The sequence below is a fragment of the Heterodontus francisci genome, chromosome 36, assembly GCF_036365525.1.
Source record: "Heterodontus francisci isolate sHetFra1 chromosome 36, sHetFra1.hap1, whole genome shotgun sequence".
Classification (NCBI taxonomy): domain Eukaryota; kingdom Metazoa; phylum Chordata; class Chondrichthyes; order Heterodontiformes; family Heterodontidae; genus Heterodontus; species Heterodontus francisci.
In genome coordinates this window covers 8248069-8272780 of record NC_090406.1, presented here as the reverse complement: position 1 = coordinate 8272780, position 24712 = coordinate 8248069, and the positions used below count along the sequence as shown (strand labels likewise).

Sequence of the window (24712 nt, the reverse complement as noted above, 5' to 3'; positions counted from 1 at the left end):
GTGATGTCACAAGCATGGAGTTCACAATCTTGAAGTGAATCCAGAGTGCCTAAGCGAAGAGGAGTTAGGGCCGTGCGGTATTTATGCCACTGGCAATCAATCAAATGACAGAGAATTTGTAAAAAGGTGTTGGTAAATCAACATGCATCGAATCAGCTGCAGATTGTTTCTCTGCTCAAAATGGAGCATACTAGGGCAAGTTCAGTGACATACCGCTAACTGTTCAATCGGAAACTCACTGGTGAGGTGTCAGAAATGTGCAGACAAATGAGCACAAGTCTCTCAAGTTCTTGAGCTTTCAACTAAGGAGCTTGGAGCAGCAATCAGTCATGTCATGGGTGATGGCCAAGAGAATCCCACAACATTTGCGTCACATACCCTGACAAAGAACAAACGCAACAACGCGCAGATAGAAAAGGAAGCATTTAGAATCATCTTCGGAACCAAAAATGTCACCAGTTTTTGTTGGGTAGAAACTTCACTCTCGTAACAGATCATAAACCCTTAATAGCTATTCTGGGACCAAAGTCTGCAATACTGATGATGGCAGCATCAAGGGCGTATCTGTACTTCTCTCACTGTACAAATACAACATCGAATATCAGAGTTCGAAAGAGAATGGTCTCACTGACGCACTGTTGCGTTTGCTGCATGAGGACTCAGAAGTCGGCTGTGAACAGGAGTAGGAGATGACGACTTTCCAATCACTGCAGCTGAAACTCAAAGACTTAGTGCTGAAAACAGTCTACAAATAGACATTGAATGGATGGAGAGAATGTGACCAGTGTCCAGACGAAGAAGTGAACCGTTGTACAATCATCGCAATGAGTTGTCATGCGAACAGGGCTGCATTAAGTGAGGTCGTAGAGTGATGGTACCTGGTTCTTTGAGAGATGAGGGCTAGAATTTTACACTGGGCTGGAGGCCCTGCCCACCAGCCAGAAAGTTGGGAGCGAGCCTCCACTGGGTCTGGAAGCTATGCTATGATTCTATGTGGCCCAGGCCCTTAATTGTAAAGGCCTGTTACCCGACCCGAACCCTACGTGTCGGGTTGGGTCGGGCGGGTACGGGTCGGACACATACAGTATTAATTGGACTTGAAAGGTTGTTTAAAAAGATGAAGATTGGAGCCACAAAGTCAGTGATTGTTTGGGTCACGAGTTAAAAAGAAACCCATGGAGATGTGTCCAGATAGGTTGTGCCACACTGTACCAGTATCTGTATTGCTTAAAATAAACACAGCAATTGCCCAAAGGCTCAGAAAATATTATACAGTACCTAGATTACTGCTTTACAGGTTGAAATATTTGCTGGAAGTTTATCCAGTGAGCAGCTGAGATGCAGAGAGCAGGAAGGTCCTGAGTGATTATTATAAAATATACAGTATTTATATAAAAAATATAAAATGATCACTGTCAGGACTCTAGTCCAGTACTGGACTGTATGTGTGGTTCTGTCGGGTTTTTCTTTTGCAGAGCTGGCCTTTACTTAATTGGCCTTGGGCGGGACTTCCACCTCTCTGAGGCAGGAAGTCCCGCCTCCAAGAGTTGCCGACCAATCAGCGGGCCAGCAGCGCCATTGGAAGCGGTGGCCATTGCTGGGACTGCACCCAGTCAGAAGAGCATGTGGGACACTGGCCCTGGAATGAAGGTAATTGTGTGGGGCCTTGCCAGGGACAATTGGCTGGGCCTCGGCGAGGCAAGAGGGGGGAGTTTGGTCAGGGGATGGGGGGGGGAAAGAGAGGGGAATGTAGTGCAGTGGGGGCAACTTCTGCCATGGGGGGGGGGGGGGGGGGGTCCCTCCAGGGGTGGCAGGGTGCCCGATCCAGACGGGCACCCCCCAGACCGCAAGGCAGCCGCCAAGTTTTACTGGGCGGCCTTCTGGGGATTGTGAGCTGTCTGCCCACCGCTGGTAATAACTAAGTGGCAGTTTATTGGTCACTTAAGGGCCTTAATTGGCCTGGAGCGGGTGGGCTGTTTCTCCTCACCACCGCCGCTTCTAAAATTGCAGCGGGGGTGGGAAAGCACCGTGAATGGTACCCCACCCTGCCTCGAGCCCAATCCTGTGGGGGGAGGGGGGTAAAATTCTGGCCAAGAGTCTGGCAGACCTCCACACTGAACACACAGGAATAGTATGCAATCCACAGCAAGAGACATTGTTTACTGGCCTAGTCTAGACAGTGACCTAGAATAATTGGTTAGCAAATGTCGTCTTCTCTTCTTTGGCCTCCTTGTCTCAAGAGACAATGGGTAAGCGCCTAGAGGTGGTCAGTGGTTTGTGGAGCATTGAATCATTGATTAGCAAATGTACTATCTGCCAAAATTGTAGAAACAAGCCACCTAAAACTCCTTTGCAACCGTGGTCATGGCCGAGTCGACCATTTCAAAAGGAGTTCATGTAGAAGAAAAATTACAATTCCTTAGCACTCATCGATAGCCACTCGAAGTGGATTGAAGTCAAGCACATGGATCAAAACACCAACACCGAACAACCAACAGACGAGTTAGTCTATTTTTACTTGTAATGGATTACCCGAGGAGCTTGTCTCAGATAATGGTCCTCAATTTTATTCTGCTCCACTCCAAAGTTTCATGAAGCAAAACTGTATCAAACATACTCTCACTCCTCCTTACCAGCCAACATCAAACGGAGCAGCTGAAAGATCTGTTTGGATGGTTAAAGAAGCACTGAAGAAACAGATGTTGTGTGGGTGAATAGCAGTTAGCTAATTTTCTGCTTAAGTATAGAACAACCCCACACTCCACCACAGGGTAACACCTACTGAGCTTTTGATGAAGAGAAGGTTAAGGACACATTTGAGTCTGCTCGTCCCAAACTTGACTGCTAAAGCCGAATACAAATAGTTCAGTCAGAAACATCAGTATGACAAAAACAAAAGGGAATGCAGTTTCAAGCTGAGTGAGCATCTTCATGCTTTGAGTCTCCCTCACAAGTCACACAAGTGGGATGTGGGTAATGCAGTAGAAGCACGTGGAACCACAAGATACTTGGTTGAAATTGAGGAAACGTGAGAAATGTCCATGTGGATCGCATGATCCCACCAAACCATGAGCATGATCCACTTGATCATGAGCTCATGCCAGAATCTGCACCAATTCGGACTTCAATGTTTGAAGTACCAACTTCTGAGAAAGAAGATCTTCTTTAAGTACTGAACCAACACCAAGCCCTTCAAACCCGACTTGACACCAAACCCTTCAAACCCGACTCGACACCAAAACCTGTAAGGAGATCAGCAAGGCTTCGTGAACCAGTTACTAAACTTGATTTGTCCATGAAGTTTTAAAAAGGTCAGCTGCAATCATGCCAAGTGTGCATATTCACAAAGACGTGTTTATTTGGTTTCCACTGTTAAAGTTGTCTAGTTTAGTGAGACAGGAAACAGTTGATTAAACATTTTATTACAAAAAGGGGGAAACGTTTTAATATATTCATATGTTCCGAGCATGGGCAGTGCGCCATGATGTCATTAAACCTATCAACTGGCCATCTTGGTGTCTGTCTTTCTTTGAAAATGCTTCCCTAAATACAACAAGCTTGAGTCGAGACCATTTCCGGGTCGTGGCCCCAAACTGGCTGTCGGAGTGCCCGCCTGAGAGATCTTCCCGAGACAGCCAATTAGGAGGCCGCCTCCGGGTCCACTGCCCAATTAAGGACAATGGACGAGTTCCTGAGGCTACCGGCCAAATCAGGAGTCCTACATTTTTGGAAGGATTGCAGCTCCACCGGCAGAGGTGGGCGCTGCTGCTGCAGGACAGGGACTATGAGGACACCTCCATCTTGAGGAGCGCTGTATGGCGGTATTTACTTTAATATAAACGATGGCCACAGCTGTGCCCGTTGATGGTTGTGGCACCGGTGGGGGTGTAGGAGGCCTCACAGGCCTTTACAGCAACCTCCAGGCGCCTGCTAGGCTTGGCCTTCAATAGGGGCCCCACCTGCCATGGGAATCCCAGCGACGTCCTCAATCAGCCATCAAATGGGCAGTTATCTATTCAAATTGACAACCTGTTGTTGCCGGGTGGGTAGCATCCCCAGTGACGACCAGCCTCTGGAAGATCACCCTAAGGCGGGAATGCACGGCCTGCTGTCCTGACGCTAATATTTTTGCTCTCCTCCCAGTCTCGTCACCCAACCCTGCAGCACCAGGAAGATTCCGCCCAGAGTGTGAGCAGGGTGAACTGGGGCAAGCATGCAAGGTGCTGTGTTGGCAATAGTTACTCATACACCGGATAACTGGTTTTACTGCCCAGCAGTTCGCTGCACAGGGTAGAGCTGGTCAAGTTGGCAAATGTTCCTGGCACCAACTGATTTTCCTTTATAAACTGGGGAGAAGAGGGGAGGAGCTGGTGAGCAGACCGAGCATCTCTGTGATGTGTGGCAACTGTCATATAGATTTCAGGGATGTGAGATCCGGCTGGGCCCTTGAATGAGGGACAAACCCAATTGCTGGTACATTTTTAACCCACTTTATTTAAAAACATTTTTTAAAAATGGTGAAATTATAAAATCAAGTATTTAAAATCAACCAGGATGTTAACCTTTCCCAAACCCCACCAATTCTGTGCTGCCCTGTTTGTGGATGGGAACCAAAAAATAATTACATTTGGAGCCTGTGGCCCTGATCTTTGAACTTTTGCTCGAACACGCGGCTTTGAGAGCCTGCTACCTTTGATGCTGGCATTGCACTGAGGCAACATGTTCCTCAGACTATTTATACCATATCACTTGATGTTTGGTGTACCATAGTATTAAAGCTGTAAGTTGTGTGCTTGTATAAGCCGCAAGCTCCCAAACAGCAGTGAGATAAATGACCAGACGATTGATTGTTGGTTGAGGGATAAATATTGGCCAGGACACTGGGGAAATCTCCATTAGGCACTGTAGTCATAAAGAATGTGATAAATATCACTGAAATGCACCCAAAATCTCTTGATTTATCCATTTCATCAGGTGTTTACATGAATCAGCACTTTAAGCTGTAATACATTAGCCAGGGCTCCCCTATCGGTTGGAGAGTTGCCCAGTTTGGATTTTGAGTCTGAGAAGCCTGCTCCGAGATTAGAATCATAGAAGGCCATTCGGCCCATCAACCTATGCCACCTTATGTGCGGACAGACCTTTAAGAAATTAAAACGCTAATATGTGTTAGTACCAGCGTGGTGAGGTTATCTGCAGATTAATGGGACTAAGGATTTATTCCAGATTTTTATTTATCAGCTGAATTTAAATTCCTCAGCTGCTGTGGTGGCATTTGAATGCATGTCTCTGGATTGCTAGTTCAGTAAAAGTAACGACTGTGCTGCTATTCCCATGTGGTTATGGAACAGATATCTGGGGAAGCCACAGACATCGACACCCTACTTTGAGACTGTCGAAACTGGAAAGAAAATACAAGACTTGCATTTATATACTACCATTCACGGTCTCCGGACATCCCACAGCACTTTATAGCCACAGAAGCGTAAACTATTGTAATGTAGGAAACACGGCAGCCAATTTGCACACAGCAAGATCCCACAAACAACACAGAGATAATGGCCAGGAAATTGTTTTTTTGGTGATGTCAGTGGAGGGATAAATATTGGCCAAGGCACTGGGGGAGAACTCCCCGGCTCTTCTTCAAATAGTGGCCATGGGATCTTTTACAGCCACCCAAGGGGGCTGACGGGACCTCGGTTTCTCTGCCCTGGGGCCTGAACCCATGATTTTCTGACTCCGGTGAGAGATTGCCACCAACTGAACCATTAAGTAGGGTTAATACCAGTTCCCTGAACAGGAGCAGCAGAAAATCCATTTTCCAATGTTATAACTCTATAACTCTAATAATGTTGCAAAATCTTTAACAAAGTTACCCACTGCAATTAGGTTTCATCTGTCCAAAGTCTATATTACAACATTATTACAAATATTATAACAAAAGGCGAAAAGCTAAATGGAAGGTCATCAAATGTACATGCTCCTAATTATGGCAGTTTTTTCTTTTAAGAACCTGTTTCACCTACCTCTTGTATGTGTCGTCATCTTCAGTCCCCCAGCCCCAGTAACTGTTGGAGAAACCATTTATTTTCAAATATTGTTCCTTTGTGAATGCCACGACTCCTCCAAAATACCCTGTGTATGGCAACCTGGATTAAAAAGTGAGAGAATGAGAAAAAAATATCTTTTAGGTGGTAAATTTGTGCATAGTCTCCATTGGTGGCCACCTGTTCAGCTGCCCGAGACCCAAGCTGTGGAATTTCCTCCCTTAGCCTCTCGCATCTCCTTGAAGATGCTCCTTTGACCAAGGTTTTGGTCACCTCTGAAAATCTCCTTACGTGGCTTCGTGTCAAATTTTGTTTGATAATGCTCCTGTGAGCATCTTGGATGTTTTGGTGCATTAAGCCATTATAAATGAAATTTGCATGGAGTAGACTATACAAGGGAGCTGGACTGTGCGTGCAAATAACTAAGGGGGTGTTGGGTCGATATTCGAGGGAGCTGGAGACTGAGGGAATCAGCTCGAGTCTATTCTTTCTAAGGCTTTTGAGCAGTTCTTTTGCCCATCCCTTGGGCAGTGGACGGCACGGAGTGTGGGGATTAAGGCGACACTAGTGGGAAGGTAAAAGTCGCCATCAGTTAACTTTTGCAAGGATGTTTTAATTGAAAATATAAACTCCTACTAAAGAAATCGACAGGCGCATTCAGTGCCACGATGGTTTAATGAGCTGGATAGACGGCTGCTGACAAAACCACGAGTATGTTAATATTTTCCTCCTCACTGTCAGCATCAGTTACAACTCCAAGGTGCTACACAAAAGTAATCTTTTCAATACCTCACTGCGTGACAACAACAACTTACATTTATGTAGCACCTTCACTGTAGTAAAGTAAGACAAAAATCGACACCGGGCCGGTCACATAAGGAAATATTAGAACAGGTGTCCCGCAAGTATAAGCATGTCAAAATTCAACAGTCACATCAGGGATAGGGTTACTAATACAATAGGTTACTTCTGTAATATATAAACAATGAAGCTCAACAGTAGCTTGAGGATCAGCACCTCATCTTTTGGTCAGGTGCTTAACATTGAGTCTGAAAGGCGGTAGAGTTCCACAATTTCAGATTGTAACCTCTGCCCCCATTTTCTTTTGGATGGCAGCTGTTGGCAATGATTCTGCTATTCTCATTTATGCCTCCTTTAGACCCATCTTTTGTTTCTTTACTTGTCCCATTCCATCTCCTTTTGCCTTAAGCCATCATCCCTTTTGCCATGTAATGTCTCTCCTGCCTTCCACCCTATCACAGACCTTCCCTTTTGTTCTTTACGCCTGGCCCCCTTTTACCCTGTCTTGCTTAAAAGCTGTTACATCACTCAGCACTCTCATTTCTGACGAAGGGCCATCGCCCTGAAACTTTAATTCTGTTTCTCTCCTCACAAATGCTGCCAGACCTGCTGAGTATTTGCAGCATTTTCTGTTTTTAATTTCAGATTGAACAAAGAGCTGGCAGATACTGGTACCGAGAGGTTGCTGCGTACACTAAAGTGAGATTTGGCGGTTTTAGGCCCTGTCACGCTCACACAAGGAACAGTTATGAATTAAAGTGAACAGGAGCAATTATGAACTGTAAAAATGAACTGATGAACTAAACTCCAAAAACAATGGACACACTTTTACTGCAGATAAGAACATAAGAAATAGGAGCAGGAATAGGCCATCCGGCCCCTCAAGCCTGCCCTGCTATTCAATAAGATCATGGCTGATCTGTCCCAGACCTCAACTCCTCTTTCATGCCAGCTCCTCATAGCCCTCAACTCCCTGATATTTAAAAAATCTGTCTACCTCCTCTTTAAACACTTTCAGTGATCTAGCCTCCACAACTCTCTGGGGTAGAGAATTCCAGATATTCACTACCCTCTGAGAGAAGAAATTCCTTCACATCTCAGCTTTAAATGAGTGTCCCCTTATTCTGTAACTGTCCCTTAGTTCGAGATTCCCCCACTAGTGGAAACATCTTCTCAGCATCTATTCTGTCAAGCCCCCTCAGAATCTTGTTCGTTTCAATAAGATCACCCCTCATTCTTCTAAACTCTAATGAATAAAGGCCTCAGCTGTTCAGCCATTCTTGATAAGTCAACCCCTTCATCCCAGGAACCAGCCTAGTGAATCCCTTTTGAACTGCCTCCAATGCCAGTATATCCTTTCTTAAATACAGGGACCAAAACTGTACACAGTACTCCAGGTGCCGCCTCACCAACACCCTGTACAGTTGTAACAAGACTTCCCTATTTTATAACTCCAACCCCCTAGCAATAAAGGCCAAAATTCCATTTGCCTTCTTAATTACTTGCTGCACCTGCATGCTAACTTTTTGTGTTTCATGCACAAGAACACCCAGATCCCTCTGTGCTGCACATTTTTTGGAGTCTCTCTCCATTTAAATTATAGTCTGCCTTTTGATTCTTCCTACCAAAGTGCATGACCTCACACTTTCCCACATTAAACTCCATCTGCCAAGTTTTGTCCATTTACTCAACCTATCTATAAGATGGAGGAAGAGGTCAGGTGACCTCTCCTGTACTGCAAATATATAATGACTGTTGGACACTAGAGCCATCATGTCTGGGCTAGTCCTGGGGAAGGTATATTAAAATGCTAAGCAGCCCATTCATTGCTAAATGGCTCTAATCTTCAAGAATTGGGTTGACAAAGGCCTTTGCAGACTCCAGATTCAAAGCCAAGATAATAGGTGGGACATACCACCACCTTATCAAGATAAGCCACATTCAAAACCCATTGTTTAACAATGGCCACACGTTCAAAGACATTGCATGATCACATCAGGAGAAAGCATGTATGGTCACCTGACCGAAATCAAGCCTGATAAGGTTTTTCTCAAAAAAGAGCTCTCTGAAAGACAGAGACAGGAAAGTCAGGAAGCCGAGATATCCATTCCAGCCAAGAAGACCACCCTGCCTGTAACATCTTTAAACCACAAAGGCAGAAACTACAAGGTGACCTTGGAAACTCACCACCTGAGAAACAGGATTCTCGCCACCAACTTTGACTGAATCTTAACCAGAAGAGTCTGTAATACTTGAGTGAACCAAGAAAAGGAACACCTGGCCTGCACCGCTGTTAAAACAATTCCTCCCAGAAAACCAAGGTTGTTTCAAAGTGAACTCTTTTTACAACAATCAGACTTAAATGCATGCTATCCACCAATCTCTATCTCTTCTTGTGTGTGTGCATATGTGAGTGGGTGAGGTTGAAAATATTTTCAGGTATTGTTTAATGAATAATTTGTATTTCTTTTCATCCTACAAGAAAACCTGTCGTTTGTCTATTTATTTGAACACTAAAACACCTAGGGACTAAAACAATATTTTTAAAAATACTGTCTACGGTCAGTTGAGAGGCGAAAAGTGAAAGTCATCCACACCATCCCTCCCACCCTCCATAACAGTCCTGCCAGGTCAACACCCGAAGACAGACATCACCCAGAGAGTGGTGACAACACTGATCCCTGATGGAGTGAGTGTAAGTTGCACTGACTGGTGCCACAGAACAATGGCAGCAATAGAGAGTGGTACCAGGAGTAGCACAGAGAAAGACAGAAACTAACTCTCATTTATATATTGCCCCAGGATGTCTCAAAGTGCTTCCCAGCCAACAAGGTAACTTGTGAAATGCAGCGGCCAAACTGCGCACGGCAAGATCCCATGAACAGCAATGAGATAAATGTTGGTTGCGGGGTCAATGCTGGAGAATTCTTCAACCAGTGCAATGGGATCTTTTACACTCACCTGGGATGTAAACAACGCCTTATCTGAATAGACAACTACAGTGCAGCACAAATTCTGCAGGGGAGCAACCTCATTCTATCCCTAACATCTAAGCGTGACTTCAGTTTTCTCTCAACATTTGGTTAAGCAAAACACCCCATTGTCAATGTTTGGTCCTCAATAAAGGCCACCTTTATTCGAGAAAGTACATCCTGACCTTTTCCTCCACCTCCTTTTTTGGCCAAAGAATAATCTGCGAGATCAGTTAACATCCACTGCCCCCCTAAGTTTTGTCTAAACTGTGTTGCACCAACAACACTTGGTCTCGTCAACAACCCATTTCTCCCATTCCTGCCAATTCTGCCACCCCTGTAAATTCTACACCTGTTCCACAGGAACACAAGAAATAGGAGGAGAAGTAGACCATATGGCCCATGGAGCCTGCTCTGCCATTCAATACGATCATGGCTGATCTTGCGCTTCAATTCCACTTTCCTGCCCGTTCCCCATATCCCTTGATTCCCTGCGAGACCAAACATCTATCTATCCCAGCCTTAAATGTATTCAATGATGGAGCATCCACAACCCTCTGGGGCAGAGAATTCCAAAGAGTCACAACCCTTTGAGTGAAGTAATTTCTCCTCATCTCAGTCCTGAATGATCGGCCCCTTATCCTGAAGCTGTGTTCCCGTGTTCGAGATTCCCCGACCAGTGGAAACAATCTCTCAGCTTCTACCCAAACAAGCCCATTCAGAATCTTGTATGTCTCAAATAGATTGCCTCTCATTCTTCTAAACTGCAGAGAATAGAGGCACAATTTAGTCAGCGTCTCAACATAGGACAACTCCCTCATCCCAGGGACCAATTTAGTAAGTCTTCACTGCACCGCCTCCAGTGCAAGTTTATCCTTTCTTAAATGTGGAGACCAAAAACTGCAGACAGTATTCCAGGTGCAGTCTCACCAAAACCCATGTACAATTTTAGTAAGACTTCTTTATTCCTGTACTCCAATCCCCTTGTAATAAAGGCCAACATGCCATTTGCCTTCCTAATAGCCTGCTGCATCTGCATGTTAACTTTGTGCGTTCCTTGTACGAGTACCCCCAAGTCTCTCTGAACATCAACACTCAACAGTTTCACACCTTTGAAAAAATATTCTGCTTTTCTATTTTTACGACCAAAGGGAAAAACTTCACACTTCCCTACATTACACTCCATTTGCCATCTTGTTGCCCACTCACTAAACCTGTCTATATCTCTTTGCAGCCTCTCTACATCCTCCCCGCAGCTTACCTTTCCACTGAGATTTGTATCAGCAAACTTAGATACATTACTCTCTGTCTCTTCATACAAGTCATTAATATAGAGTGTAAATAGCTGAGGCCCCAGCACTGATCCTTGCGGCACCCCACTATTCACTGCCTGCCAATTTGAAAATGCCCCATTTATGCTCAGTCTCTGCTTCCTGTCTGTTAACCAATCCTCTATCCACGCTAATATATTATCCCCAACACCATGAGGCCTTATCTTGCCTATTAATCTTTTATGTGGCACCTTATCGAATACCTTTTGAAAATCCAGGTATACGACATCTATTGGTTCCCCTTTCTCTACCCTACTAGTTACATCCTCAAAAAACTCTATTAAATTTGTCAAACAGGATCTCCCTTTAGTCAAACCATGCTGACTTGTTCTAATCATACTATGCTTTTCCAAGTGCAATGTTAAGACTTCTTTAATAATAGTTTCCAGCATCTTCCCAATGACTGATGTTAGGCTAACTGGCCTGTAGTTCCCTGTTTTCTCTCTACCTCCTTTCTTGAAAATGGCGTAACATTTGGCAACTTCCAATCTGATGGGACCATTTCTGAATCTAAGGAATTCTGGAAAATCATAGCCAGCGTATCCATTATCTCTGCAGCTATCTCTTTTAGAACCCTAGGATGTAGGCCATCTGGTCCCGGGGACTTGTCAGATTTTAATCCAAGTTTCTCCAATACTTTTTCTTGACTGATACCAATATCCTTAATTTTGTCACTCTTTTAGCCCCTAGGTACATTTCTGGTATAGAACTTGTGTCTTCTACTGTGAAGACAGACACAAAATATTTGTTCAATGCCTCTGCCATTTCCTCATTCCCCATGATAATTTCTCCTGTCTCTGCCTCTAAGGGACCAACGTCTACTCTCTGCCTTTTTATGTACTTATAAAAGCTCTTACAATCCGTTTTTATATTGCTGGCTAGTTTACTCATATTCTATTTTTTTCCCTTTTTATCAACTTTTTGGTGGCCCTTTGCTGGTTTCTAAAACACTGCTAATCCTCAGACTCGCTACTGTTTTTTGCAACATTGTAAGCCTCTTCTTTTAGTCTAATACTCTCCTTAACTTCCTGACGAGTTTTTGTTTTTGAACGGAATGTACTTTTGTTGAACCCTTTGAATTGTTTCTTTAAATGTTTCCCACTGTTCATTTACCGCCATACCTTCCAGTCTATTTACCCAATTAACCGTAGCCAATTCTCCCCTCATACCTTTCGTAATTGGCTTTGTTTAAGATTCTTGTTAGTGATTGAAATGTGCCACTTTCAAACTTAACATGAAATTCAATAGTATTTTATTTATTTTTTATTTAGAAATACAGCACTGAAACAGGCCCTTCGGCCCACCAAGTCTGTGCCGACCATCAACCACCCATTTATACTAATCCTAGATTAATCCCATTACCCTCTCACATCCCCACCTTCCCTCAATTCCCCTACCTATACTAGGGGCAATTTATAATTGCCAATTTACCTATCAACCTGCAAGTCTTTGGCTGTGGGAGGAAACCGGAGCACCCGGCGAAAACCCACGTGGTCACAGGGAGAACTTGCAAACTCCGCACAGGCAGTACCCAGAATTGAATCCGGGTCGCTGGAGCTGTGAGGCTGCGGTGCTAACCACTGCGCCACTGTGCCACGATCACTATTATGATCACTATTTCCCAGTGGATCTTTTACTATGGCATTGCTTATTAACCCTGCTTCATGACACAATATGAGATCGAAGATAGCTTTATCCCTAGTCGGTTCTACAACGTATAGCTCCAAGAAACTGTCAGAAAAGCAATCTACAAATTCATCTTCTAGGCCACTGTTGCCAATTTGATTGTCCCAGTCTATATGCAGATTAACGTCCCCCACAATTAATACGTTACCTTTTTTACATGTTCCAATAATTTCCCATTTAATGTTCTGTCCAATAATATGACTACTCTTCGGGGGCCTGTAAATTACTCCCACCAGTGTTTTCTGACTCCTGCTATTCCTAATTTCCACCCAAACCGATTCTACTTCATGATCTTCTGAGGCCAGATGCCTTCTTATTAATGTCCTTACGCCATCCTTTACTATGAAGGCGACCCCCTCTCATTTGCCATTCTGTCTGTCCGAAATATTGTGTATCCTGGAATATTTATTTCCCAACCTTGATCTTCTTGTAACTACGTCTTGGTAATGGCAATTAGATGTAGATCATTTATCTCTATTCGTGCCACTAGTTCATCTACCTTATTACTGATGCTTATGCTTTGTGCGTTCAGATAAAGGAACTTCAATTTCATTTTTTTATTCCCTGCAGTGACCTTATTTGCCAATGTACAATTTTTGTTATCTGTCCCTTCCTGTCCCATTCTGTTGAGAGTTTCCCACATCACTATCCTGCTCCAATGCCCTGACCTCTCTCTTTGGATTTCTAAATTTCCTTTTACCCAACACTCCCCGCATCACACCCACCCCCCCCCCCCCCCACCCTACCTGTGTTAGTTTAAAGCCCTGTCCACAGCCCTAATTATGCAATTGATCAGGACACTGGTTCCAGCCCGGTTCAAATGAAGTCCATCCCAACGGAATAGCTCCCTCTTCCCTGAGTACTGATGCCTGTGCCCAAAGAATCGAAACCCCTTCTTCCCACACCACTCTTTGAGCCACCCTGCTTGACCCTGTGCCAATTTGCACGTGGCTCAGCTAACAATCCGGAGATGATTACCTTCGATGTTCTGTGTTTTAGTTTGGACCCTAACTCCTCAAATTCTCTAAGCAGTATATCGTTTCTGGTTCTACCTATGTCATTAGTTCCCACATGGACCATGACAACTGGATCCTCCCTCTCCCATTCCAGGTTCCTCTCCAGCCGCAAGGAGATGTCCTTAACCCTGGCACCGGGCAGGTAACACAGCCGTCGGAGCTCCCAGTCACGTCTACAGAGAACAGTATCTATCCCCCTGACTATACTGTCTCCTATCACTACCACATTCCTCTTCGCTCCCCACACTGGAATGGCATCTTTCACCATGGTGCCATGGTCAGTCCGCTCCTCCACCTTGCAGTCCTTCTCTTCATCCACACAGGTAGTAAGGACCTCGTACCTGTTGGCCAAGGTCGGGGCTGAGACTCCTCCATCACTACATGCTGATTCCACCTACGGGGCGACACAGTGGCGCAGTGGTTAGCACCGCAGCCTCACAGCTCCAGCGACCCGGGTTCAATTCTGGGTACTGCCTGTGTGGAGTTTGCAAGTTCTCCCTGTGTCTGCGTGGGTTTCCTCCGGGTGCTCCGGTTTCCTCCCACAGCCAAAAGACTTGCAGGTTGATAGGTAAATTGGCCATTATAAATTGCCCCTAGTATAGGTAGGTGGTAGGGGAATATAGGGACAGGTGGGGATGTAGTAGGAATATGGAATTAGTGTAGGATTAGTATATATGGGTGGTTGATGGTCGGCACAGACTCAGTGGGCCGAAGGGCCTGTTTCAGTGCTGTATCTCTAAAACAAAACTTGCCTCACTTGCAGTCACACCCTCCTGTCCCTGACCATTGGCCATCTCTAATGTTCTCCCTTCTCTAAGGGGTGTGACTGCATCCTGGAACAAAATGTCTAGGTAACTCTCCCCCTCCCTGATGCTCCACAATTTCTGCAACTCAGTTTCCAGCTCAGCAATTCTGAGCTTAAGTCGTGCAAGCTGCAGACACTTACTGCCGACATGATTGTCCGGGATTCCATTTTAATCTTGCAGAAATCAGCTCCTCTCATTACTCTAATTACACCTCCTTTACTAACACACCAGGAATGTAATATCTGCTGCAACAACACATGAAAGCTCATCCCACTGCAATCACAATTGTTCTGACCAGGTCACCACGCATCCAAAAACCTCACCAACAATCTGAATATTGGGGAAAAGGGAGGAGCAGGAGGAGAGATTGGAGGAGACAGAGAGAGAGAGAGAGACAGAGACAGAGAGACAGAGAGAGAGATTGGAGGAGAGAGAGAGAGGGGAGGAGAGAGAAAGAGAGAGGAGGAGAAAGAAAGAGAGAGGAGGAGAAAGAAAGAGAGAGAAGGAGAGGGACAGGCACGAGACAAAGGAGATAAAGCAAGAGAAAAATCAAGATAAAGAGAAAAAGTGAGTGAAAGAGAAAGAGTGGAAAAGAAAAGAGACAAAAAAGACAACCATCTGGTTGATCAACTACATCCGGGTACTTACTTATATCCAAACTTGTCCATGGCACATGCCAGGTGTCGAGGATTCTGCGAACAGCGGTACAGATTTCTGTCGTTCTCAGGTATGATATCAACATCGCTGAATATGAAACAGTCATAATTGTTCTCTTTCGATGCCTCCACAAATCCGACATTGAGGAGCTTTGCTCGATTGAAGGTGTTTTCACCAGCCTAAGGGAAAGGTACGGACAGATTTACAACTACAGTTGCAATGCCTAACTCCCACCCTCAGCTGCTAGTTTAGTGGCTAGAAACACTGATGCACACAAGACATTAAACTGGGGTCCGACCTGCCTTCAACTGGACATAAAAGGTCCCATGGCACTATTTCGAAGAGCAGGGAATGTCCTGGGTCAATATCTATCCCTTAACCAACATCACTAAAACAGATTATCTGGTCATTAATCACTTTGCTGTTTTTTGGGAGCTTGCTGTGCACAACTTGGCTGCCATGTTTCCTGCATTACCCAATGACCACACCTCAAAAGTATTTCATTGACCACATAGCACATTAGGGGGAAAACTCTCCACTGGTTGGAGTCATACCTAGCACAAAGGAAGATGGTTATGGTTGTTGAAAATCAAGTTGGAAGTTGCAGGAGTTCCTCAGGGTAGTGTCCTAGGCCTAAGCATCTTCAGCTGCTTCATCAATGACCTTCCTTCAATCATAAGGTCAGAAGCGGGAATGTTCGCTGATGATTTCATAGTGTTCAGTTGCAACTCCTTCGATGACGAAGCAGTGGTGCCTGCATGCAGCAAGACCTGGACAACATTCAGACTTGGGCGGATAAGTGGCAAGTAACATTCCTGCCATATAAATGCCAGGCAATGACTATCTCCAACAAGAGAGAATCCAACCATCTCCCCATGACATTTAACGGCATTTCCATCGCTGAATCCCCATCAACATCTTGTGGGTCACCATTAGCCAGAAACTTAACTGGACCAGCCATATAAATACTTTGACTACAACAGCAGGCCAGGGCTGGGAATTCTACAGTGAGTGACTCACCTCCTGACTCCCTAAGTCGCAGCCTGAAATGCCCCCATGACCCAATAATGGCAGCTGTGGCCACAACAACCAGTGGTGGTGCACTGCCTGTGATGGGGATCAGCTGTAGGGTCCACTGGTAGCATTTGGAACAGCTCAGTGGCAGCTTCCTTTGTTAACTGAAACCTCTACAGGCTCTGCTCCTCTAATAAATGCCTCTGCCATTCACTCTTCCGCAGCGGTATCAGCGAGTAGGTACCTCGCATTTCCAGCACTGCCTGAACATTCTGGAATTTCTCTTGTTGCTCATTGTCCTCCTTTTCTAAGAAGCAATGATACAGGGGAATTCCCAGTGGGGAAACCCAATGTGCCTTGCTTGATATGTTGGGGGATGGGAATCACAGTAGATAAACAGCACAAAGGTACAAAGGGGAATTTCCAATGGAAAACCCTCTTAAACGAATCACCACTTTCTCAAGGGCAATTAGGGATGGGTTATAAATGCTGGCCTAGCCAGCGACACCCACATCCCAGGAATGAATAATAAAAAAATAAGCTTTGAACTCACACTATTAATGTTGATATGGACTCCAAATTCTTTTCTGCTTTTTCCAGAGGGGGGAGTGACTCAGGATACCCATTTTAATTTGGGGGGGGGGGGGGGGGAAGGTGGGGAGAAAAAGGAAATTACATAATTTTTACCTTATTTGCAAAATATGCATCCCTCAACCAATTACCTTCCCAGCGACATGGGAAACATCACCGGGAAATGGATGTAACTGGGGTGGAGGTCCAATGTTATGGTTGTCCGCCCAATTTATTGACCAGGACCGCCCAATTAATGGCTTGCAATCTGGAAGACCCAATCGGAAAATCTGGCCTTGTTTTGTTGGATGAATTATTAAACATGCTGTTACTCGGAAACAAAACTGATCTTGACTGAGCAATGCTTGCCATTCAAATCACAATGCATCATCTAGGGACTGCGTCAAATGCAAACATTTACTCACTTTCCAGCAGTGTTAGATTCCACTCTGACACATGCTCCCCTGTCAGTTACATCCACTGTGCAGCACAGAAACAGGCCATTCAGCCCAACTGGTCCACGCCGATGTTTCTGTTCTACACAAGCCTCCTCCCACCTTTCTTCATCTAACTCTCATCAGATATCTGGTTTATTGGGTTTCAATATTTCCCTTAATGGTTCAGTGTGTAAAGACACCAATTAGTTTGGAATGAAGGCACAAAGATTTCAGCACTTGAGTGGTTTCAACCCACGCAGTACAGGAGACTCTATGAAAAATCAGGTCTCTTTCCGAAGTATGCCCCCAGATAAATGCGTCTAAGTCAGGTGAGCGTTTACAGAATCATACAATGACACAGCAAAGAAGAACATTTGGCCCATCGTGTCTGTGCTCTTTGGTAGATTTGATTAATTCCACTCCCCTGTCCTTTCCCCATAGCCTTGCATTTTTTCCCCTTCAAGTATTTAGTTAATTCTCTTTTAAAAGTTATGATTGAATCTGCTTCCACCGCCTGTTCAGGCAGCGCATTCTAGATCGCAACAACTCACTGTGTAAAAATAATGTTTCCTCATGTTGCCTCTGGTTCGTTTGCCAAGCACCTTGAATCTCTGTCCCCTGGTTACCAACTCCTCTGCCACTGGAAAAAGTTTCTGCTCATTTATGTGATCAAAATCCTTCATAATTTTGAACACCTCTACCAAATTTCCCCTTAATCTTCTCTGTTCTAAGAAGAACAATCCCTGCTTCTCCAGTTTCTCCACATAACTGAAGTCCCTCATTCTTTAAGAGAATTGTTACAACTTGCGTGTACCTGTTCAATAATGTAAATCCCGTACTCGCCCTGCTGTCGACGCAGGATTGGGTGAAGGTAGTACAGCCAGTGTCTCAGGTGGTGATCCCGATTTCGGAAGGGGATAATGATGGCAATGTGTTGCAGGGGGATGCAGTCACTTGGCTTGTGGTGGCCTCCAAACTCCACATAGGGATTTAATTCAGCCAGCTCTTCCAACGACAGCTCCTTGTCAAACACGATCCTCAGGGGGCCGACTGTTAACCGAGAAACCAGAGAGCTTTGTTAATTGGATCTGAACTCAAGGGGTACAGTAGCGCAGTGGCTGTGTCATTCGGCTAGAAAACTAGAACCTGGACTAAAGATACAAAGACGCGAGTTCAAATCCCACCATGGCACCTGGGGAATTTAAATTCAATTAAACAAAGATGGAATAAAAAGCTAGTATCTACTGTATTGTCATAAAACCTCAATTGGTTCACTAAAGAAAATTTGCTGCCCTTGCCCAGTCTGATCTATGTGACTTTAGACCCAACAATGTGATTGACGCTTAACCATCCTCTGAAATGGTTGAGAAAACTACTCAGTTGTCAAGAAGGTGTCTCACTACCACCTTGTCAAGGGCAATGAGGGACGGGCATTAAGGCCACAAGCTACGATGAATGAGCAGTTAATCTGGTTAAGGAGAAATAAGAAAAGTTGCATTTATGTAGTGCCTTACACAACCTCAGGATGTCTCAAAGTGCTTTGCAGTCAATGAAGTACTTAAAGAAGTGTTGTAATGTAGGGAAGCACACAGCAAGCTCCCACAAATGCAACTATGTAAATGATCCTGCCTAGTTTGAAAGGCTCATTTACACGATTGGGGCACCTCCTTGTATTAAGTTTAATTGTATAGCATTAAACTGGCTGGTAAAAAAAAAAGAGACTTGTATTTCTATAGCCCCTTTCACAACATCCAAAAGCACTTTACAGCCAATTAAGAACTTTTGAGGTGCAGTCACTTCTGTAATGTAGAAAACATGCCTGCCTATTTGTTCACAGCAAGTTCCCAGATAATCAGTTTTGAGTGATGTTGGTTGAGGGATAAATGTTGACCAGGACATCGGCGACAGCTTTTGAAATAACACCATGGGATCTTTTACATCCACGTGACAAGGCAGATAAGGCCTAGGTTTTAACATCTTGTCTGAAGGACAGCACTCCCTCAGTATTGCTATGGAGCGTCAGCCGAGATATTGTGCTCAAACCCCTGGAGTAGGACTTGAAACCACAACCTTCTGACTCAGAGCCAAATGCGCTATCCACTGATGCTGACAAATTAAAAAGGTTGGAGTCAGCTTTTGGCTCAGTGCCAACAATGCTGCCTCCGAGATAGACACTGCTCCTCACTCCAGCAGTCTTGATGAGCGGAGACAACTGCTCCAGCTCGGAATTCTGAAATAACCTCCAGCGGGATACTCGTGTCCGGTGAGACCATCCCACCCCCTCATCGTATGGACTGTAGGAGTCCAGAAAATCCTCGCACTGTATGGGTCTAACCCACACCATGGGCTGGTATAAAGTTGGTTATGGCCACGGAAAGAGCATTTAGCCTGTCAGACTGTTAAATCGGCCTGCAAAGTTCTCCCAATTTAACAGACTAAAACGCCCCAAGATGCTTCACAGCAGCATTAACAAAATGTAAAACCAAACTATATAAGGAGATATTAGGACAGGTGACCGAAAAGAAAGTAGATTTTAAGGAACCTCAAAGGAGAGTGAGGTGGAGAGGTTTAGGGAGGGAATTCCAGAGTTCAGGGCCCTGGCAGCTGAAGCTGCGGCCACCAATGGTGGAGCAATTAAAATCGGGGATGGGCAAGAGGCCAGAATTAGAGAAGCACAGAGACCTCAGACGGTTATGGGGCTGGAGGAGGTTACAGAGATAGGGAGGGGCGAGGCCATGGAGAGATTTGAAAACAATGATAAGAATTTTAAAACGGAGGCATTGCCAGACTGGGAACCAATGTATGTCAGCGAGTACAGGGGTCAAGGGTGAATGGGAACTGGTGGAATTTAGAACACAGAGGGCAGAGTTTTGGATTAGCTCAGGCTTATGGAGGGTGGAAGATAGGAAGCTGGCCAGGAGTAGTTTGAAATAGTCAAGTTCTGAGGTAATAAAAGGCATGGATGCAGGTTTCAGCAGCAGCTGAGCTAAGGCAGGGGTGGAGTCAGGCAACGTAAAAGAGATGGACATAGGCAGAGTTAGTGATGGAGTGGAAGTGTGTTGGAAGCTCATTTCGGGGTCAAATATGACACCAAAGGTTGCAAACAGTTTGGTTCAGCCTCAGACTGTTGCCGGGGAGACGGATGGAGCTGGTGGCTATGGAACAGAATTTGTGACAAAGACTGAAGACAACAGCCTTAGTCTTCCAAATATTTAATTGGAGAAATTTTCAAGATACTACAATAACCAATATTCTTATTCTAAAAATGCTGTTCTAATCACTGAGAACTAGGCTTTGACTGTGTCAATTTCCTTGTCACTTACCAAGTTCTGGTGGATTATCGGGACACTTCTCTAAGTGATTGGCTTCTGAAGATTTGGTGACTGCTGTCCCATTGCTTGGAGTTAGGGCATCATCTGTTTTGAAAGGAGAATTCAAAATAAGTTGAAACGTCCAAGGTGCAGTAAGTTTAGTGAGGGCCATGGTGGTTGGAGTTGTAAATGCCGAGGGATAGACTGATATCACGATCCTAGTCAGATGACTCTCGCAATGGAATGTTAGGGAAAGTTTTCAGTCTTGACAATGGGTGAATGAGAAAGGCCTTTATATACATCATATGACACCAAGTATGAAAAATTAATAATCCTGAGCACTGTGTCCAGTGAGAGTGAGGTTTGCCTCAATGGTAACATTCCCCCTTGTGATTATGGGTTTGAATTCCACTCCAGACAGCCTAAAGATCCACCCTTTGAACACGGAGTTGTCACCCACTGGACTAGCCTCCTCCAACAGGAGTGGAATGTAAACTCCCCCACCCATTGCATCTAGGCTTATGACATGTCCACATAAAAAGGGGCCTCACATGGTATTTACAGCATAGACACAGGCCATTCAGCCTACCTGGTCTGTACTGGTGTTTATGCTCCCCATGAGCCAGCTCTCACTCTTCCTGTTGATCCAGCTTCCTCTTCAATGCATCTATGCTACTCACCCTGTGATAGTGAGTTCCACATTCTCACCACTCTCTGGGTAAAGAAATTTCTCCTGAATTCCCTGTTGGATTTATTTGTGACTGTCTTATACTTATAGCCCTTAGTTCTTCCCTCATAAGCAGAAACATCTCTACCTCTACCCTATCAAACCCTTTCATAATCTCAAGACCTTTACCAGGTCACTTGAGTCTTCTCTTTTCAAGAGAAAAGAGCCCCAGCTGTTTGATGTTTCCCCAATAGCCTTCACCCAGAGCACAAACTGCAGTGGAATATACAACTGAGAGGGAGCAGGTTGGCTTTGCATTCCTCTCACATCAGGTAGAAGTAACCCAAGTAGATGTCAATGCAGCATTCAGAGACCAGGGCACTGGTCTCCTGCTCGCCAGACCTGTCTGGAACAGGGTTCAAAGCCGTAACCTTCCAACCCCGAGGCTGGGGAATGCTCCCACCATGTTGAGGCTCACTGCCCGACTGGAAACAGGTACCCAAGAGGAAAACGGCCATTTCCAGTAAAACCGCGATTGTCTGTCTTCACAGAGTGACTTGATAGGAATATAGGAACAGGAGTAGGCCATTCAGCCCACTGAGCCTGCCCCACCATTCAATATGATCATGGCTGATCATCCACTGCAATTTTTACCACACTATCCTCATATCCCTTTATGTCATTTGTATTTAGAAATCTGTCAATCTCTGCTTTAAACATACTCAATGACTGAGCTTCACAGCCCTCTGGGGTAGAGAATTCCAAAGATTCACAACCCTCTGAGTAAAGAAATTTCTCCCCATCTCTCTCCTAACTGACTTCCCCCTTATTTTGAAATTGCATCCCCTGGTGCTAGACTCCTCAACCAGGGGAAACAGCTTAGCTGCATCTACCCTGTCTATCCCTTTAAGTAGTTTGTAGGTTTCAATATGATCATCTCTCATTCTTCGAAACTCTAGAGAATACAGGCCCAGTTTCCCCAATCTCTCTTCATAGGTCAGTCCCACCATCCCGGGAACAAGTCTGGTGAACCTTCGTTGCACTCCCTCTATGGCAATAATATCCTTCCTATGGTAAGGGGACCAGGGATGCCAGGAATAAAAGAAAGACTTGCATTTATATAGCACCTTTCATGACCTCAGGATGTCACAGAGCGTTTTACTGCCAATTAGTGATGTAGGAGACAGAACAGCCAATTTGCGCACAGCAACATCCAACAAACAGAAATGTGATATGTACCATAGCATTTTTTTTTTGAGTGATGTTAATCGAGGGATAAATATTGACCAGGACACCGGAGAGAACTCTCCTGCTCTTCATTGAAATAGCAGCAGGAATCTTTATTGTTCACACAAGAGGGCAGACGTAGCCTGGGTTTAACATCTCATCTTGAAGAGGGCACACCTCTGACAGTGTAGCACTCACTCAGCACTGCACTGGAATGCCAGCCTAGATTTTGCACTCAAGTGTCAGGAGTGAGACTTGAACCTACAACCTTTAGACTCAGAGGAGAGAGCGCTGCCCACTGAGCCACGGCTGGAATGGTCTCTGAGTGAGGGGAGTGGAGACAAAAGCTCAACAGTTATTCAAGAGGCAGCAGGAGCAGCAATGGTGGACTGAAGCTCTTGATACAGGGTCAGCTGGATGGGCCGAATGTCTGCTTTTGTTTTGTCACTGTGATGTGTATCAGTGATCTACCTTCATCCAGGCTTTACCTTCCAGGCCCACCTTGCAATAGAACTCCCCTCGGCTGCTGAACCAATTGGCCTCACTTATACTGCGATGTAGATTTCGGAAACAGTGGACAGGTAAGCCCACATCCACTCCCAGCCTTGCACGTGTGTACATGCGCTCAAACCTCACACAGCTGTTTGCTCACAACTGCACCAGTGGAGATTGTTGTGTCGATCTGAGTGGGAGTGCCTAAGTTAACATTAAAAGGATGTGGTGAATTTGCAAACACACAAGGCTTGCACCAAGCTGCCTCTGGCCACCTCGGCACCTCATCGTCCCTCGCTGACAGAACATTCAGCTCCCCAGTCACACCTACCCTCCCTCCCCAAACTCCCTTTCTCCTCTCCACATTTTGAAAGATTCACACACCCCACCTCTTAGCCTGAGCTATTGGTCGCTCCGCCTAATCCCTCCTTCCCTGCTTCCCACTGCTTATGAAGATGTTAAGGCGCTCCTGTTTATATACTTTCCATGCTGAGCTGTGCTGCCAGAGGGATTAGCAGCATTCCAGCAACTTGCCCAAGAAGCCACTGCTCAATCCTAAAGGGTGCAAAAAATACTGGGAGTCCCAAGGAAGGAGGAAGGGCATTGGTTACTGATTCTGATCGCTATCGAGCAACTCCAGGTAGGAAAGGGCTTGGGAATGGAGGCTTCATGAAAACAGCATGGCCTTGGCTTGATGACCCCTGTGGTCCAATCCTTTCCAGATGTGCATTACCTTGGGCAGCACTTCTATGAAGCATGTACATGACAGGCCGAATGGCCTCCTCCGATGCTGTAACCATTCTCTGATCTTGGGCTTGATAGAGGCATTGAGTACAAAAGCAGGGAAGCTATGCTGAAGCTTTAGAAAGCTCTGGTTTGGCCCCAACTGAAATACTGCGTCCAGTTCTGGTCACATTTCAGGAAGGATGTGAAAGTGCTGAGATTTCCCAGAATGGTTCCAGGGATGAGGGATTTTAGCTACAAGGTCAGCTTGGAGAAGCTGGGGTTATTCTCCATGGAGCAAAGGAGATTGAGGGGAGATTCGATAGGGGTGTACAAGATTATGACAGGTTTAGATAAAGGTAGGCAAGGAAACACTGTCCCCAATAACTAGGGGTACAAGGACTAGGGGACACAGATTGAAGGTTTTGGGCAAGAGATGCAGGGGGTAATGTGAGAAAGAACTTTTTTATGCAGCGAGTGGCAATGACCTGGAACTCACTGTCTGCGAGGATGGTGGAAGCAGAGACGAATGATTTCAAAAGGAAACTGGATGGACACTTGTGGGAAATAAACTTGCAGGGATAGAGCGGGGAAATAGGGCGGACTGGATTGTTCTACAGACAGTGGGCTGAATGGCCTCCTTCTGTGGCATTTTGACTCTATGAATGGCTGTTTTGCTGAGTTATTGGAAGGGGTGATGAAGCAGGTTTTAGTTGGAGAAAGGAGAAAAGTCCTGGCCCAATGAACATCCATTGACAACCATGCCCCCCTCCTCTCTGCCCCACTGAAGAGTGACTCTGTGGACTCGATTGTAATTCCTGCTGCCTGGCGGAAACGTATGGGTGAGGGGAGGGGCAGTTTTAAATCAAGGGTGGGGGGTTGGCAGAAAGTACCCAACTGTTAGCCTGTCCCAAATAAAAACAAGAAATGCTGGAAATACTCAGCAGGTCTGGCA

General features: G+C 45.2%; 1 protein-coding gene across 1 annotated transcript in view; it reads right to left on the bottom strand.

Annotated features, from left to right (window-relative positions):
- LOC137351561 (beta-1,4-galactosyltransferase 2-like) overlaps positions 1–24712 on the bottom strand; it is a 68060-nt gene that overhangs the window by 11253 nt on the left and 32095 nt on the right. The window contains exons 3-6 of the mRNA XM_068016087.1: positions 20661–20753; positions 18152–18387; positions 15308–15495; positions 6027–6149 (exon numbers count right to left, since the gene is read on the bottom strand). Of these exons, the coding sequence (XP_067872188.1) occupies positions 6027–6149; positions 15308–15495; positions 18152–18387; positions 20661–20753 (640 nt within the window). The remainder of the gene's footprint in view (positions 1–6026; positions 6150–15307; positions 15496–18151; positions 18388–20660; positions 20754–24712) is intronic.